Raw genomic sequence first — 17,013 nt, 5'->3', positions numbered from 1 at the left:
TTTGATTTGATTCAGGGGCCAAAGCTGGACACATGAAGGCACAGGGAAATATCCAATATATTATTGCATTTTATTTCCGGAGGGGGAAAAATCAGTTTGTCCAATATTCAATTTAACATACATTGGCCTGTACAAGGCCCTGGTGGTTGTTTGTGCTCAAAAAGAGACAAAGAGAGACTTTCAATGCATGTATTTGTATTCTTAACATAAACAGTGCAAGATCAACACCTTGTGGTAGAATGGAGAAAGGCAACGTCCCTTTATATGTTAAATTAAGATGGACATAAACTTCACAGAATTCAATTACAATTTTCATTCATTTTTGTTTTTTGTTACTTTTTCTAAATATACTAAAACACATAACAGAAGCATTTAAAAAGCACACAGCGTTACCAATTAGAATATAAGTTCCTTCAGTAATTTGATTGAATCCTACTTTAATAAACCAGTGTCACACTGCAACCGAGGCTAACAAACAGCTTTATTCTGAATGATGGGAAAGAAAGAAAACAGAGAACATTGAATTGACAAACTCTAAAACTACAGAATAGTGCGCATAGTAGGCATAAACATAGCAAAATATATACCTTTCAAAGCGGAAACGTAGTACTGTGGATGTAGCCTGAGAGAGAGGTAAAAATAGGAACTAACGTGATAAATCCTATACTATACTGAATTATGAAGATGACATTTTGAAAAGAAAGAAACTTGACTTATTATGAGAAATAAGGGCAAAATAGATTGTGGCCACTGTACTAGGATCAGGAGATAAGGGCAAACCATTTACATTCAAATAGAGTAGGTAATGTGAGGAGAAATAGGGGAAGAAATAGAAAAGCGAGGTAATGACTAAATAAGGAATATAGGCCATCGTAATCTGAACTGCACACTTCACATCTTCCAGAAGGTGGCGGTGATGTAAAACTGAGGACATCAGCTACCTTTAAACTGAAAGAAGAAGAAGAAGAGAGAAGATTCATTGTGGTGTTAGTTTAGTTAAAACTGTTGTCTTATGGACCGCCTGGCATCTTTTGGAAGTAAGTATGGATAGTGTTACTATAGCTGAGTGTTACTGCTGCAGCTGGTCGCTCCTCTCAAGCTATTTGAGGAGACGTGCATCGGCTCCACTGCGGCTAGCAACGCTTCGCTAGCATTAGCACATATAGCTAGCTGTGTTGACATTTCGGTACTATTGTCGGTCTTTGGATATACGATTATATCGTGTGATTTACTGTCGGGTAACTTCCAGATCCGATAGCTGTGAAGCAGAGATAATTAAACCGAACTTGTTTAGCTTCATAAGTAGCGTCAGCACAGCTAGCATGAAGGCTAACGGTGCGGTTTGTGTACAGCCGAAGATTGAGCTTTAGCTTGTGTGGCCAGCAGCCTCCTCTCGTTTATAGGTGATGAGGTTTAGTTAGTTTGACCACTGCACCAACATCCTCGTCTAGTTTAGAGGTGATGAGGTTTAGTTAGTTTGACCACTGCACCAACAGCCTCGTCTAGTTTATAGGTGATGAGGTTTAGTTAGTTTGACCACTGCACCAACAGCCTCGTCTAGTTTAGAGGTGATGAGGTTTAGTTAGTTTGACCACTGCACCAACAGCCTCGTCTAGTTTATAGGTGATGAGGTTTAGTTAGTTTGACCACTGCACCAACAGCCTCGTCTAGTTTAGAGGTGATGAGGTTTAGTTAGTTTGACCACTGCACCAACATCCTCGTCTAGTTTAGAGGTGACGAGGTTTAGTTAGTTTGACCACTGCACCAACAGCCTCCTCTCGTTTATAGGTGATGAGGTTTAGTTAGTTTGACCACTGCACCAACAGCCTCGTCTAGTTTAGAGGTGATGAGGTTTAGTTAGTTTGACCACTGCACCAACATCCTCGTCTAGTTTAGAGGTGACGAGGTTTAGTTAGTTTGACCACTGCACCAACAGCCTCCTCTCGTTTATAGGTGATGAGGTTTAGTTAGTTTGACCACTGCACCAACAGCCTCGTCTAGTTTATAGGTGATGAGGTTTAGTTAGTTTGACCACTGCACCAACAGCCTCGTCTAGTTTAGAGGTGATGAGGTTTAGTTAGTTTGACCACTGCACCAACAGCCTCGTCTAGTTTATAGGTGATGAGGTTTAGTTAGTTTGACCACTGCACCAACAGCCTCGTCTAGTTTAGAGGTGATGAGGTTTAGTTAGTTTGACCACTGCACCAATAGCCTCCTCGTCTAGTTTAGAGGTGATGAGGTTTAGTTAGTTTGACCACTGCACCAACATCCTCGTCTAGTTTAGAGGTGATGAGGTTTAGTTAGTTTGACCACTGCACCAACAGCCTCCTCTCGTTTATAGGTGATGAGGTTTAGTTAGTTTGACCACTGCACCAACATCCTCGTCTAGTTTAGAGGTGATGAGGTTTAGTTAGTTTGACCACTGCACCAACATCCTCGTCTAGTTTAGAGGTGATGAGGTTTAGTTAGTTTGACCACTGCACCAACAGCCTCCTCTCGTTTATAGGTGATGAGGTTTAGTTAGTTTGACCACTGCACCAACATCCTCGTCTAGTTTAGAGGTGATGAGGTTTAGTTAGTTTGACCACTGCACCAACAGCCTCCTCTCGTTTATAGGTGATGAGGTTTAGTTAGTTTGACCACTGCACCAACATCCTCGTCTAGTTTAGAGGTGATGAGGTTTAGTTTGACCACTACAGTCGGTGGTGATTAAAGACTAATCATGTTTGTTTCAGATGATCCTTTTGATAAACCACCATGCAGAGGCTGCTCCTCTCTTCTAACTGAGCCGTATATTAAGTGTGCAGAATGTGGACCCTCACCTTTTTTACTCTGCCTCCAGGTGAGCATGTGCCAAATGTACGCAAATGTTGTTATTGCTCTTGTTTATTCACAGAATGAAATTACATTTATTTACTTCTTTTTTAAATTTTATTTCAGTGTTTCACCAAAGGATTTGAATACAAGAAGCACGAGAGTGATCACAAATATGAAATCATGGTAAGTAAAATAAAAGTATATTTCGCACATTCAAACACTCGCCACACACTCACTATTTATTCTCACTCTTTCCTCCCTATACAGACATCGGACTTCCCTGTGCTCGAGTCTGGGTGGACGGCACAGGAAGAGATGGCCCTGCTGGAAGCAGTCATGGACTGTGGCTTTGGAAACTGGTGAGTGCTTCGTCACTTGAGGCTTGTAAGTCAGTTTGTTGGTCAGTCATCAAAGTGTTGATGCCAAGATAAAGGCTTGTTGAGGCTGGAAGGTATCTTTACCTAACAGTCTATGTTTGTCTGATAATTACATTCCTCCCTCATATTTTCCCCCAATTCTAAATTTGCTTACAATCAAATTGTGACTGACCTTTAAGACTGGTATCATATTATGACCTGTTTGATGTAATGTAAAATATGTCACCTTGTAAAAACAACCACTTGCATATTGACATCATGTGGCTTGATACAATAAGATAATCCATTATTTGTCCCAAAGCAGAGACATTTTCAACTACAGCTGTTTGCTGACATGGAATATATAATGTTTGGCTTTTAGGCCAAAATGTGAATTTTCTAAATCTTCGTTAGCTGATTTTGATTGAAAAACTAACACGATGATGCTTTGAGACTTCATCATGAAATTGGTCTTTGATCAAACGCTGTTTATGTACAAAAAGTCTGTAGAGCGTGATAGGCTTTTATGAAGAGGATTTATTGGGCTTGATTCCATTCTTTGAAACTGCGGATGACTAAAATATATTTCCACCATACTGTACTGTGATATTTATATAATATTTACAACCTGGTGGATTTAGTCATATACCTTTCGTTGAGCTATTGTTGCACACTAACACATTTTATTTGTGCTATTTGTCTCCTGCAGGCAGGATGTGGCATATCAGATGCGCACTAAAACCAAGGAGGAATGTGAGAGCCACTATATGAAAAATTTCATCCATAACCCGCTATTCTCCTCCACCTTGCTCAGCCTCCGGAAAACAAAAGACTCGCGCTTTGCAGAGGGCGCTATTCCGTTCAAACGTCAGTATCCACATTATCTGCTTTCTTTGTTGTTGTTTTCACTGATGTTGCAGCAAGAATAAGTTTAGCAACAGGCATTTAATATTAGTCAGTTTAGTGATGTGTTACCACCTCCCAGCCATTAGCCCTGTATGCCTTAATATTAAACTATATTTGGATAACGTTTTGAAAATGATAGTGGCATTAATTATGGGCCTTCGGAGCAGCCATGACATGTAGTCACTGAAAAGAGATAACTGAGAGATGTCTCAGTTTCTCGAGGTCTCACGGTCTCCATCTGTCACATCGTTTGAGACAAACATTTCACTGTCATGTTCACGCAGCAGAGAGGAACTCTTCACTTTTCAGATATTTCTTACGACTGCTACACGTATTCAAAGTCTTGTAGGGAGTTTGCAGGAGGCTGATTTCTTGTTTTCATACACAACTCAAAGGAAATGCTCAAATGTTATTGTGCATGTACTGTATCACTCTGATTTTACAGCCACTGATGATCCTCCGCGGCCGACATTTGACTCAGTGCTGTCTCGAGATATGGCTGGATACATGCCCGCCAGAGCAGATTTCATGGAGGTGAGGAGATACATGAGTATTGTACTTGAATAAAGAACAGAAATGGCCACGAGACGGTTCATTATTAAATGATATTGAAACAGTGACTCATGCTCTTATTGTTTGCTTTTGCTCATACGTTGTTTTTGAATAAGAGCACACCTGGGATCATTGATTCATTGACTGTGAAGTTCAAACCACCAGATTATGAAAATGATTTTTCACTGTCCTGCTAGGAGTTTGACAACTACGCAGAATGGGACTTGAAAGACATCGACTTTGTGGAAGATGATTCAGACATCCTGCGTGGTGTGTAGTCTCTAAATAGAGATTTTGATCATTCTTTTTCATTTTGGAAATTGAAAATGAATTTTTACTTGTGTATTGTTCTATTTCAGCACTCAAGCTTTCAGTGGTTGATATTTATCATTCAAGACTAAGAGAGAGACAGCGAAGGAAAAAGTAGGTCATTTGTGTCTCCATTAAATTATGAATAATCAGTATTGATGTATTTTGCATTATGTAATGACCCCTGTCTGTCAGTAGATGGCACTTTAAGCTTCTACGTTGACCTTTGGAAACCTCATTCCAGATAGATTATTTGTATGCTTTCAGGTTGAATGAATGCATTTCATACTAAATTAAAATTTACAAGGCAGACCATTTTGAACCGTTATCTGTACCTTCTTAATATTAATAAATTCAAATGCTAATTTAGATGGAATTTATTAACTGTATTATTATTTAGTCATATGCACTTTAAAGAAACGAGTCCTCGGAGAATTCTTTAACCAAGTGATTCTAATTACATGTTTACGCCTTTTTTTTTTAAACGGTTCTCATTACAAGCTGCAGGGAGTCATTCAGGTGCAAGCAGAAAGGTCTCATGTGGTGTTCATTATGATGGCGAAAGCATAGCACAGAATGGCAAAAGAGTTGATGTAATGCATGTAGTGTCAAACGACTCACCACACTCTACCCTCCTCTTAAGGTTTACTTCTATTCAAACCTTGAATATCTTTGGAAATGGGGAAGATTTGCCAGTTTTCCGGTGAATGCTGTGCATGTCAAACTGTCCTGCGTTTGGCAGTAAAGACGGCATCCTCACTGCATTAAAGTTTGTCAAATGTTTAAAACGCCACAGAATATGCATGTTGCACATTTTGATTTCAGAGAAACAGTGATGTCTGACTAAGACTCTAAAAACACCTGGAGTGACTTTATGACACCTTTGCTCTCATGTGCATTTGTCTTCAAAACTCGAAACCATTAGTTTTTTCGGAAAAAAAAAAAAAAAAATACTGGTTGGATTGTCAACTGAAATGTTCACAACATTTATATCAATAATAGAAACACCTGCCCATGAAAACATTTTACAGCTCAACAGCACCACAAACATGTCCTAAAAAACAATCATACAACATCTTTAAAATATAGAATTTGCATTTGAAGGTAAGCTGGTACTCTTTCTAGAGAATCTCTTCCTTCAGCCTTTTGGCTGTCATTATTTTACATCCGTAAGCAATCGTCGCTGTAATGGATGCATCTCTAAATCACCTTAATGGGTTTGTGCTCACCATGCACGGTGGACTGGCGTGTGTTTCCTTGTTCCTTCCTCTTTCCTCTGATTGAACACGTTTCACCGAGCTGCTGTGTACAAGACAGGTGTATTTATCTGGTTGTCAATGTCATGATGACTTTGTAGACTGTACCAGCCAAGATTATTGCATATGGTTAAATGCCAGGCTTAATGCCACAGAGACACGGCAATCAAAATATTAATTTAGCAGAATAATAAATCTACATCTTGATTTCCTGCAGGGTTATCCGAGACCACGGACTGATCAACCTGCGGAAATTCCAGAGTAAGTCCTCTTGTGAAGCTCTCGCTGGCTCGGCGATATTCTTACCAATTCAGGGAGACATCTGACATCTAGCAGCCAAATCCCTGCTGGTTTCTATGGATGCATGCAAACAACTGCAGCATAATAACCACCGTTAACCTCGGTGGCCCCTCGCGGAGCTTAAGTGTGACAACTGACGGAGCTTGTATTTATGATCGAGGTTGCACATGGTCGGTTTGCCAGTGTGCCTCGGCATGATTGCTTCGCTGAGAATAGATCCCTGTGTGGTGAGCACTGCTGCCATAATGAATGAAATGCATGGGTCCTCTTTTGTGGATCCACTTGTCAAAGGTTGGATTTAAGCTGCGGGCTCAGTAATGTAATTCTTTGCCTCTTAGGTTTTTGCATCAGAAGTCAGACAGAAGGCGAGGGCCTATATTTGTTTCTTTTTAACTACGTCCGACCGCACAGCCCGTCGTTTCATCTCCACGTGTTGCTCTGTGAAATGATCTGGTTTTAGGGAGTTGAAGAGTTCTCCCCTCGTGTTTTATTTATGCGCCCTCCAGCATCCAGTTAGCCTCCCTCCCTTGTTTCCATTCCCTTATCTCCCCAGTCTTTCAAGACAAAAAGGAACTCGCTGCAGACTGGTTGTCATGGAGACTGTCAGAGTGTGTGTCGGCAAGGTGTGTACGTGTGTTCATGTGTGTGTCACATGCAATAATGTAGGCAGTATTGGAGCCCGGTAGGCTCACAGTATCATGTCTCAGTAAGTGCTGGAGGCAGATTGAGCACCTTTCACACCCACACAGCAGCTTTCCTCTTTGGCTCTGACACTGAGTGTGGAGTTAAATGGTTTGTTACAGGTGGCTTTTTTAATGCAACTTGATTTGCGGGTTTAATACATGTTCTTGTTGTGCTCTTAAATCAGGCTCTGAATTAGTCAAATTAGAGAAAAGAAATCTCAAACAAAACTGAATTTAGAACCCATGGCTCTGACCAACACGTAGACTAAAATGCCAGCAATTAGCCATGGAGCTTGAATTTCTGGGCCCATTTTAGATGTTGGATAACTTGATGATTAGACATCAAGGTAAGAATCAAAAAGTAGTGTTTTATTTCAAGTTTCCATTTAGTATCAATGTTCAATAGTTGTTCGAGAAGAAATCACATTTTTAGAAACATTGTATCTATGTGTTGACATGGAATTTGCTTTGGTGCAGGTTTCAGTATAGCAAAATAAATAAATGTAATAATACAATTAGGAATTTACGGTTAGAATTAACGGTGTTCAATAGAAACAAATAGGCATACAGATTATCTGTTCATATACTAATAAGCAGGGTTTGAGCTTGCTTGGCTGCTGGGCATCAGCATGTTGACATTTAGCTCAAAACACCACTCTACTTAATTACAGCATGGCAGAAGACTTGTTAAAAAGAGGATTGCAGGGTTTTTGTTCTGTTAAAAAAAGAGTGAGCCTGGTGCGTCATAACCCAGCTCTGCAGTCCGATGCGCTGACAGCTAAAGTGAGCAGACAGTCAACAGCAGTTGGCTTAACAACAATGTTTATCGCCGAGTTTACAGAGTAGTAGAGTCTGTGTGATGTGTTATGTGTGCATAGTGTGTACCAGGAGGAAAATGAAATGTACAGATCCATAGAATCTGTTCCGTCAATCTCCACACGGCAGCTTTACAAGATCATCATGGAGTTCTGACACAGAATGACTTTGATAATGGATACTAGTTATATATTATTTACATGCATCTAAATCCAGTGTTGTGTAGACGGTGCAGTTTGTGTGAAATTACTGAACTTCCTCAAATGCACAAATAAATTGCATCAACCACTGATGTGTAAAAGTATCTAGGGGGGGTTTCTTTCATATTTCCTATTTGGTTGTATCTTCTTTCCACTCACTTCTTTCCTCCCTTTCTCTTTCTCAGTGCTGGAGCGATGTTACCCAAAGGAGGTGCAGGAGCTGTATGATGTCATGAGACGATTTGCCAGAGTGGTTGGACCAATTGAACACGACAAATTCATTGAAAGTCATGCACGTTAGTATCTGGCTGAATACACATGGATAGGCTCTGAAAGTCATTTAACCAGTCCTTTCTAAAGTGCCCATATTTCTTCATAGATTCCCAGTAGATCTTTACATACATGGGTGACATGTAATGTGACAAAATAAAGGGAAAATCTACATAAAGTGTAAGATGTTGTTCCACTATAACCAGAATGCTTCAATTGTTGTAGATTCTCCAAAACACATTTGTTAAAGAATTATGTTTCTTAACTAGTTGATTCTGTTTTTTCTTAAAAGTAAAGGTTTGCCATTTTGGGACGTATGCAGAAAATATTTCCTCCACATCGGATATCGTCTATTAAATAATCTCTAACTGTCTGTCTGAGGAAGTAGTGACCATTAAGCTGTGTAACCCTACATCTGCTAACACTTTGTAACTCACTCCCCAATGATGTATTCTAACTTTGGGCTCTTGGGGTCAATGCCTTACCGCAACCATTTCTCACAAATCGAGGTTCACCGTTTAGATACCCCAATGTCTCCAGTGTTTGTGCTGAGCTCAGCTAACCGGCTGCTCCAGGAGCACACTGTACACGTATGCATATTGATGGTTTGGACTTTGCATGAACTCATCATGAAACCGAGTGAAGCAGAAATGCTTCTTCGTGATGTTGTACGAAGTGTTGAGACTGAAGCTGTGCTTGTCAGAGACAGAGTTCATGTAGCCGTCCTACGAGTATGTTCCGATCGGCCTTTCTCTGTCTTTCCTTGCAGTGGAGTTTGAGCTGAGGAGAGAGATTCGCAGGCTGCAGGAGTACAGAAAGGCAGGGATCAAGTCTTTCTGCAGTGAGTTTAGTTTGATCTTTTCATTCCTCTGTTCAACAAAAGTTCATTTTAAAAGTTTCATCCGTCAGCAGGGGAAATTGATTTATATTCAGATTTGAGCTGAATCAGGTCTTTAAATAATTTTGGGGAATTTTAATGTTTGGCTCGTGTGTTGATGCACCGAGGAACTGAATATTGTATTGCGCTGCTATATCAACTACACTTTGGTATAATATCAGAGAATTGCTGACGACATTATTTAAAGACTTGAATATTCTTTTTTACAAAATGAATGACTTCAGTAAATTAACCCTTACTAAATCATTAAAGAGTTGTCTCACCTGGAAACTGGCCATTATCACTTGGAGTGTTAGTCCCCACACTGACCTCTCTGTGTAACCGACTCCCAGGTGCCAAGGTGTATGAGCGGGCGAAGCGAATGCGGGAGGAGGAGCGGCGGAAGCGGACCATGTTGTGTGACGTGCTGCAGTACATCCAGGATGGCAGAGCCTGCCAGCAGTGGCTCAGCAAACAGGCTGCAATGTGAGACGTTCTGCTCGTTATCCAGCGGGTAGTAGAAGGGCTGCTGAAGCCGCACTCCTTGGAGACGCCGACCTCCTTCATCACACTCGCACACAGCCGTTGTGAGACGAATAGAGCAGATGCTTAAGATGCTGTGCATCCAACTTAAACCTCAGTCACTTCGGTATTTTTAGTCTTTTTAATGACCGTTGCTCTTTGGGTGGTAAACAAGTTCCTCTAATTATTCCACCTTAAAAATAATAATAATCTTATATGCGATCATTCATGTGTTTTGGCTGATGATCCAAGTGAGTGTAGAGAATGGTGAAGAAATCTGTGTGGGTGTGTGTGAATAAGAGATGCTAACGCTTGACTTTCTGATTACAGAGATGCTGGCATCACTCCAGCTGTCACAACAATCACAGTGTCAGGTACGCAGCTTCTCTCCACCTTTCCGTCTGTACTCCCTCCTCTCGTTCGCATTAATGCAGATGCTCCTCCATGAATACACTCGAAAACATTGTGCCCCACGTGCATATTTATGTTGCTGTTTTTCCCTTTTACATAAGCGTCCTTTACTTACCTCTAGAGCACAAATGGGAAGCACACTCCCATGCGGCCATATTTACACAATTTACTCATCGTAAATATTTGTTCCCCTCTCGCCTCCAAGCAGAGGAATGAACTGCATGTAGTCAGTCTGCTGTTATTTGTATTGCAGACCGACACGGGGCTGCTGCGTATGTCTGTTTGACTGTTGATGAATTTCTGCTCCACAGCAACAGGTCGGCGGAGCGCCCCTCCTCTTAATCTGACCGGGTTGCCGGGGACAGAGAAACTCAACGAGCGGGAGAAAGAGGTAGGCCTTTCCCTTATCTGTGCATAAAGGGCCATACAGAAAGACTTCAGTATGCTTCAAGTGAAGCAGGTTGTCTCAAATGCGTCGCCCAAATACTTCTAACAGCAAAATGGATTATACTTGTACAGAATAGCTACAATTTGTACGCGAGGCAAGAGTCTTATCCCAGATGCATTTAAGGGAGGATCAGGCAAATAATAATGGGAGACATGTTAACAGGTGTATTATGTAACAAGGGTTATAGTTCGTTTCGCCTGTCCTCAGCCATGTTACCAGCTCTGTGAAGCTAAATGTTGCATCAGTATACTGACATGCTCACAATGCTAACATGATGATGTGTTGCAGGTATGATGTGCACCATCGTAATTAAGTGTGTGAGCGTGCTGACATTAGCAGTTTTTTGGGGGTCATAAACCGAAGTATTGGACTAATTCAAATGTTGCCCTACTCGTGGTGTGAAATGAAAAGTCAGGATCACCAGAAGTCACAATTATTCCTCCCCTGGGGATCATGAATATGAATACAGAATGTGATTACGACAATAGTTATTTAGATTTCTTGTCTGGACCAACGAGGTGGACGGACCGGCATCGACACTTCCACACACCTGGCCTGCTTCTACATACAGATGGTCTGATTCTGAAAGATTCTGGTCTCAAGCTCCCTCTATTCTACCAGAGTTTCAGACACTGTTGGAGCATTTTCTTTAAATATAACATTGTATATGTTTTGCAATGTCTCTTACTCCCTTGTATTTGTTTTGTGCCTGTAGTTATGCCAGGTTGTGCGGCTGGTGCCGGGGGCCTATCTGGAATACAAGCAGGCCTTGCTGAATGAGTGCAGACGGCAGGGTGGGCTTCGGCTGGCACAGGCCCGAGCGCTCATCAAGATCGACGTCAACAAGACGCGTAAAATCTATGATTTCTTAATCAAGGAGGGCTACATCACTAAGGCCTAGGAAATGACCACAGGAGAATGGATTGTGGTTAGTGGTTCATGCTTTTCTAATCTTGTAACATTGTAAGCTTGTGTTGTGTTAGAGGTTCAGATCGTTGCTGCTCCTTTTGAAATTTTGTAACATTTGTACGGTCTGTTTTGTCTAAAATGTATTAAAATGGCAAATCTCATATAATTCTCTGTTAGAAGAACAGGGGCTCATGCTAAATGAGGATGTATTTATTTCTCCTGTCATAAAATGTTTAATGAAAAAATAAAAAGATGCATACGCTGATATTTTTACTTGCACTGGATTGGCTGTACTTTGACAAACATGTCTGGTAAAACTTTATCTTACAGGTCCCACCGTTTCCCATAATTTACTTGAGATTAACTAAAAATCCATATGAGGTTTTGTGTAAAGAACGCTGTAATTGTGCACTAATTATAGGGAAAGCAGAGACTGTTCAACTGGTACTTTCTTATTTATGAATTACAATTATAATCAGATCAATGCAATTGCAGTTCTTCAATTCAACATGTATGGTGGATAAAGTTTTTGATAATACATTTACTTTTACTTGAGCAGCATCAAGAACATTTCTCTGGAAATCAACAACTGCTCATTAACTAATCAAACTAATAACTATAGAAACCTCTTGGAACATTATTGGGAAATCAAATGCTTTTAAAGCAAACTTAGTTTTTTTTTTTTTTCATTGTGGCTGATACAAGCAGGAGAGGCAATGGTATGGATCATTTTGATGAACTCACAAGATGTAAAATGATTCTCTGTAGCTCTATTAACGGTTTAAATTCAATAACAAGTAGTTTAAGTTAGTGTATCATGTGTTCCTGTCTATAAATGGCCACTACAGGTTTCCAGATTATGTATATTATAGATCTCATTGTGGAGCCATATAATTCAGCCTGATCATTGCTGAGCTGATGGCTTAGTCATCATTTTTTAATGATGCTCCACAGTGACAGACAGTTAGTGGCATCAGTGACTCGATCCTCTCGTTTTCCACCTGTGCACGGTGTGATGTGTGACAGCTGTGACGACTCTGACACCGTTGGGCTGATCTGAGCAGCCGCAGCATCAACGTCATAGCCTGATTTATAACGGTAGATTCAACCTTTAATCACAACGGAACGCCGAGGAGTGTCCAAACCGAAATACTGGCATGCAGGGATAGGATCTGGATTTAAGAGGATAATAAATTCAGACTGTTTTTTTGCCTCTGTGTATCTTATTAAATCTCTGCGCCACAACAAAACAAAAAGTAGCAGAGTTAAATAAATTACTCATTTCACAGGATACAGGTTTCCTTATGCCACAATTAACGTCTCTACCCAAGACTCCGCTCCAACCAGCCTCAACAGCTGAGGCTTTGATCCATCCTCTCTCCCTTTTTGTTTTCTGTTTAAAGCGTGCGTTCTTATGGCTACAAATAGTGGCGGTTGGAGTTTGGTTTGTGTTGAAAGCAGATGTAGAAATGTCACTGAGAACTCGTCCATGTCACTTACAATAACTGACCATGTAGTTTTTCGAGAGAAAATGAATATATAATACGATAGCTGCATCTTGCTTGATCATTGCTTGTCGCTGCACATTTATAGAAGAGTGGGCGTTTCTGTCCCAACGTCACTTTTCTTGCAAAGTGCAATGAAAGGAGAAAACCATTTTAAAGGGTCAAACTCTAGCAACACGTCTACAATTCAGAAAAAAATGTAAAGTGAGACTGAAACATTTTGGATTGTGGGTCATCATAAAATAAAATATTGTCAGAAAAAAAGATACAGCCATCCAACCAAATCCATACATGCACAGCAGCCGTCCAAAAGCACATTCACAGTGAATACAACATGTAATAGTGACCTCATATGGCATATGGCTATGAATGAGTTTGGTCAAATGCAACAAGACCATATATAACAATCACATTTGTGATTAAGCACAGCTCCAGTCCACAGTTATGTTTTTTCTTGATACCACAAGTGTTGCTTGAGTTCTAACCCTTGCAAACAAAAAATATCTTATTTTCTCTACAGCTCTTTATTGTTGCCTTTCCACTTCGATCTAGCCATCATCAAGAGTAAATACTTTTTGCCGACGAACATTTTATGCCTTGTTGCATATTTATTCACCATCCAGAATATGTCTCTCAAGCTGAGCAGCCTCCTCACTGTTTCACCCAGCACATGGTGTAGCGCGGCCCTCTCTCTGGCCCCGTAGAGGCTGTGCCGTAGTGGCAGCAGATGGAGCAGATGTTCGTGTCAACGCTCTGCGTGTGTGCACAGATGCAACATTTCTCAACACTCACACATGGATTCCTTCTCAGACACCGTCTTCTCTCTGTGCCTCCTGCTCTCTGCTGGTCTCAGACTCCCTGCAAAGGTAAACTGATGCTGACTTCTTTTCAGAGACCACTTGTGTGTCGACGGTGGTCCTACAAACATCACATACGGAGAGAGAAAGACTCAAACGCATGTTTTTGTGATGATGATGTGGAGGAAATATTTTGTTTATTTTGGGTTTGTCCTCATGTTATTGTCTTGTGGGTGTTTATGTTCCTACAAACAATAATACTTGGTGATTTAAGGAGAGGAAGCCCTCTTGCCTCAAACACGGTTCTGCTATTGGTTGAAAACAACGTTTCTTTGTGAAGGCAAAAGATGTCACTTTGGACTTTTGTTGCTTTTCGTTCGCTTGTCATGATTTTGTATTTGCAGAGGCAGGGAAAACTGACTTATGTCTTTACAAGAAAACTTTACAAGGATCACATACATTTATCAGGGTTGAATAATTTCCTTCATTTCAATATTTATTTTTTTAACTTACAGAACACGAAGAAGGATAGCAAACAAAGAGAAAATGACGGATCTCCATTAAGATATGTTAAGTATCTTTGTTTGCATGGTTACAGTGTTAAGGTAGACAGCCAAGCTTATAAGAACAGCAAAAATATACCACCCTGTTTTTGGAAATGGAAGACATCTCCTTTAGAAAAGCTTCTCTGCTGGTGTTATTTATTTATTTTTTACTGTTGCTGCTATTCAGGGAAAAGTGTAAAAGATGTCTCCCACATCTTTGCTCTGTGTTATTGTAACCCTCTTTTAAAGAGACAAACACGATACGAGCCACTCGCCCTTCTTAATTTGCCTTTATTGCGAGGTAGCGGTGAACCCATCAACACAAGAGGTTACCGTGGCAACCAGGTCTGCCATGCGGGAGAGGAGGGAGGGAGGATTCAGACATTCGCCCTGTTGCTCATGCTCATTTGCTGGGCAGAGGAGTCGTGACTAATCAGAGCCTCCCCTCGTCCCCCCCACCCATCTGTGTATGTGCTTTTTCTCACTATCTCAGTAACATGCAAGAAAGGGAGCATATAAAGGCGAGCCATTCAGCACTCAATAAGACATAATATAGGGAAAATATGCCTCCTCTATTCTCTCTGTGGATGTATGGCTGGCTGGTAACGTGTGTGGGTGAGTGTGAGAGAGGTGTGTCAGGTCTCGTTGCTTTTGCACAGCAGCAAATGTGTTTGTTTGATGTCAGAGCATCACTGATGAGAGCATCACTGATGAGAGCATCACTGATCAGAGCGACAGGGGAGGCTCGACGCTGCACTCAGCCACCTCGCTGCTCTCACACGTGTTGCCACAACAAACACTTAGATCCCATGTCTATTTACCACCGTCACAGCTGGAGCCAACCTGTGGGATCAGCAGCAGACTTTATGTAGAACCCCATCTCGCGACCCCTCCTCTCTCTTGGTTTAGCAGCTCCACCACTGCTGACCGGAGGAACACTTTCCATTCGCCTCATCTGACCAACCATCAGTCTCACACACCTGCACAGACTGAAATAAAGGTCTCTGGTGTAATAAGCCAGCTGGGATCACGTTGGAGATTCACAGTGTGTCTTTGTTTACTTTCTCAGGGATAATCATCCATCAACTAATTAGCAGACGACACTGCTCATCTCGACTCTTACCGGGTGCCAATATTTCCAGATACCACTTGTGTCTTTCTGCTCTCGTGCTTACCGTCATCTTCCACATTCTCCCTCAAAGGTTTTTCATAAGCAGCCTGAATGGGATTTGCCAATAAATTACCCAAACTGAACAGAACAGGTTATTATGTCCGTGTGTATGGGAGATGTGCAAGGGATTTTACAGTTAAATCAGCGTCTGCACTGTCGAGGCTATCAGTTATTCCGTGAAACAGGCGGTCAGGGTTAATCAATATCACTACCCGCTTCACTCAGAGCAGACAGATCTGTCAGAACGGGGCTTCAGGTGCTTGTTATTACGGTGATGGTGTCATTGTACATTTTCAGCCTCCATGGCAGCCATATTAAACAGAATGCCTCTATCTCATCTGACATTTCACTCTGAACCCCAGTCGTTGTGTCTCCAGCCTGCAGCTCTACCTTTCCCACACATATCCCTCTATCCATCTTATCGATCTTTTGCGCACATTTCACTGTTCAAATTCAAGGTTGCCACTTCTTAAAGATGTTTATTTTTGGCGCTTCTTAAATGCAAATCAGTGTCACGTGTTTCCCCTTGTTGTGCAGACAGTCACCTTTGCACCAGTTTGCGCTGCCTGGTACTGCGTCTGTTTGTTTCCAGTTGATTGAATTTGCAATGTAATTAGGAGTGACTGTGAGGCAGGGGCCATGAGTTTATGGATAGTGTAATATCTCCCCCAGGAGCCCTTTGAAATAGGATTGACTTTGAAAGGCATGACTGATTTTGTACACGGATATCTACACAAAGGGCTGCACAGACAGCCCAGCTGCAATCTTGAAGGTCTCCAATTGTGGTCATTAAGATGGTGGAAACGTCCATGAGTCTCGAGGTCTGCAGGGATATCAAGCCGTTTCCTCCAGGGCAGAGCATACGGAGATGAGAAATAACAGACCTATATAACAGGCAGCACCTTTAGCCCACCATGTCAGGGCAACATTTAAATTGGTGTTTATTGCATCTCCAACTCGCAGTTTGGTTTAGGAATAAAACCTATAGATCTTTGTAGCAAATAACACGATTGTCAGGGAGGGTTGGTGTTTTAACCGCAGGTTGTTGAACTGCATACATACAGTTTGAGTGCCGTGCCGGGTGTTTATATTTCTGTATAGGTCTGTCTGTGGACAGAGTTTGTCAACATGAGAGCGTCACCACGGTGCCAGATGCAGTCAAGAAACTCACGTGTGTATTGAGATCAAAATTAGTTCGAAGATGGGTGAGGCTTGAGCAAGGGCGGCAGAAGTATGAAGGGTATGAATGCCGTGGTAAGAAGAGGGGAAGGGGCCCTTGGCCCACCCACTTTACGCCCCTGCCCGTGTTGGTGTGATCCCATTTCAGATGGTCACGAATTAAAACGTTCCTCTGTTCAGGTAA

General features: G+C 41.5%; 1 protein-coding gene across 1 annotated transcript; it reads left to right on the top strand.

Moving 5' to 3' along the window:
• Positions 1–917: 917 nt before the first annotated feature.
• On the top strand, positions 918–11,905 carry tada2a (transcriptional adaptor 2A). Its single transcript, XM_034549170.1, has 15 exons — positions 918–1,037; positions 2,736–2,842; positions 2,941–3,000; positions 3,085–3,176; positions 3,883–4,040; positions 4,525–4,613; positions 4,829–4,901; positions 4,991–5,054; positions 6,414–6,457; positions 8,381–8,491; positions 9,235–9,306; positions 9,696–9,828; positions 10,195–10,238; positions 10,587–10,666; positions 11,439–11,905. Exons 1-15 carry the CDS (start codon positions 1,013–1,015, stop codon positions 11,622–11,624), a joined length of 1,338 nt encoding a protein of 445 aa, XP_034405061.1. The 5' UTR covers positions 918–1,012; the 3' UTR covers positions 11,625–11,905.
• Positions 11,906–17,013: the final 5,108 nt, after the last annotated feature.

The sequence above is a fragment of the Cyclopterus lumpus genome, chromosome 13 (genome assembly GCF_009769545.1).
Source record: "Cyclopterus lumpus isolate fCycLum1 chromosome 13, fCycLum1.pri, whole genome shotgun sequence".
Lineage (NCBI taxonomy): Eukaryota > Metazoa > Chordata > Actinopteri > Perciformes > Cyclopteridae > Cyclopterus > Cyclopterus lumpus.
Note: the sequence above shows the minus strand (reverse complement) of the source record. Positions and strands in the feature narration are given on the sequence as shown.

Coding starts and splice junctions, on each gene's coding strand:
- tada2a (XM_034549170.1), top strand. CDS start 1,013: ATGGACCGCCTGGCATCTTTTGGAA. Junction 3,001..3,084: donor ATCACAAATATGAAATCATG/GTAAGTAAAATA, acceptor CTCCCTATACAG/ACATCGGACTTCCCTGTGCT. Junction 4,902..4,990: donor TGATTCAGACATCCTGCGTG/GTGTGTAGTCTC, acceptor GTTCTATTTCAG/CACTCAAGCTTTCAGTGGTT.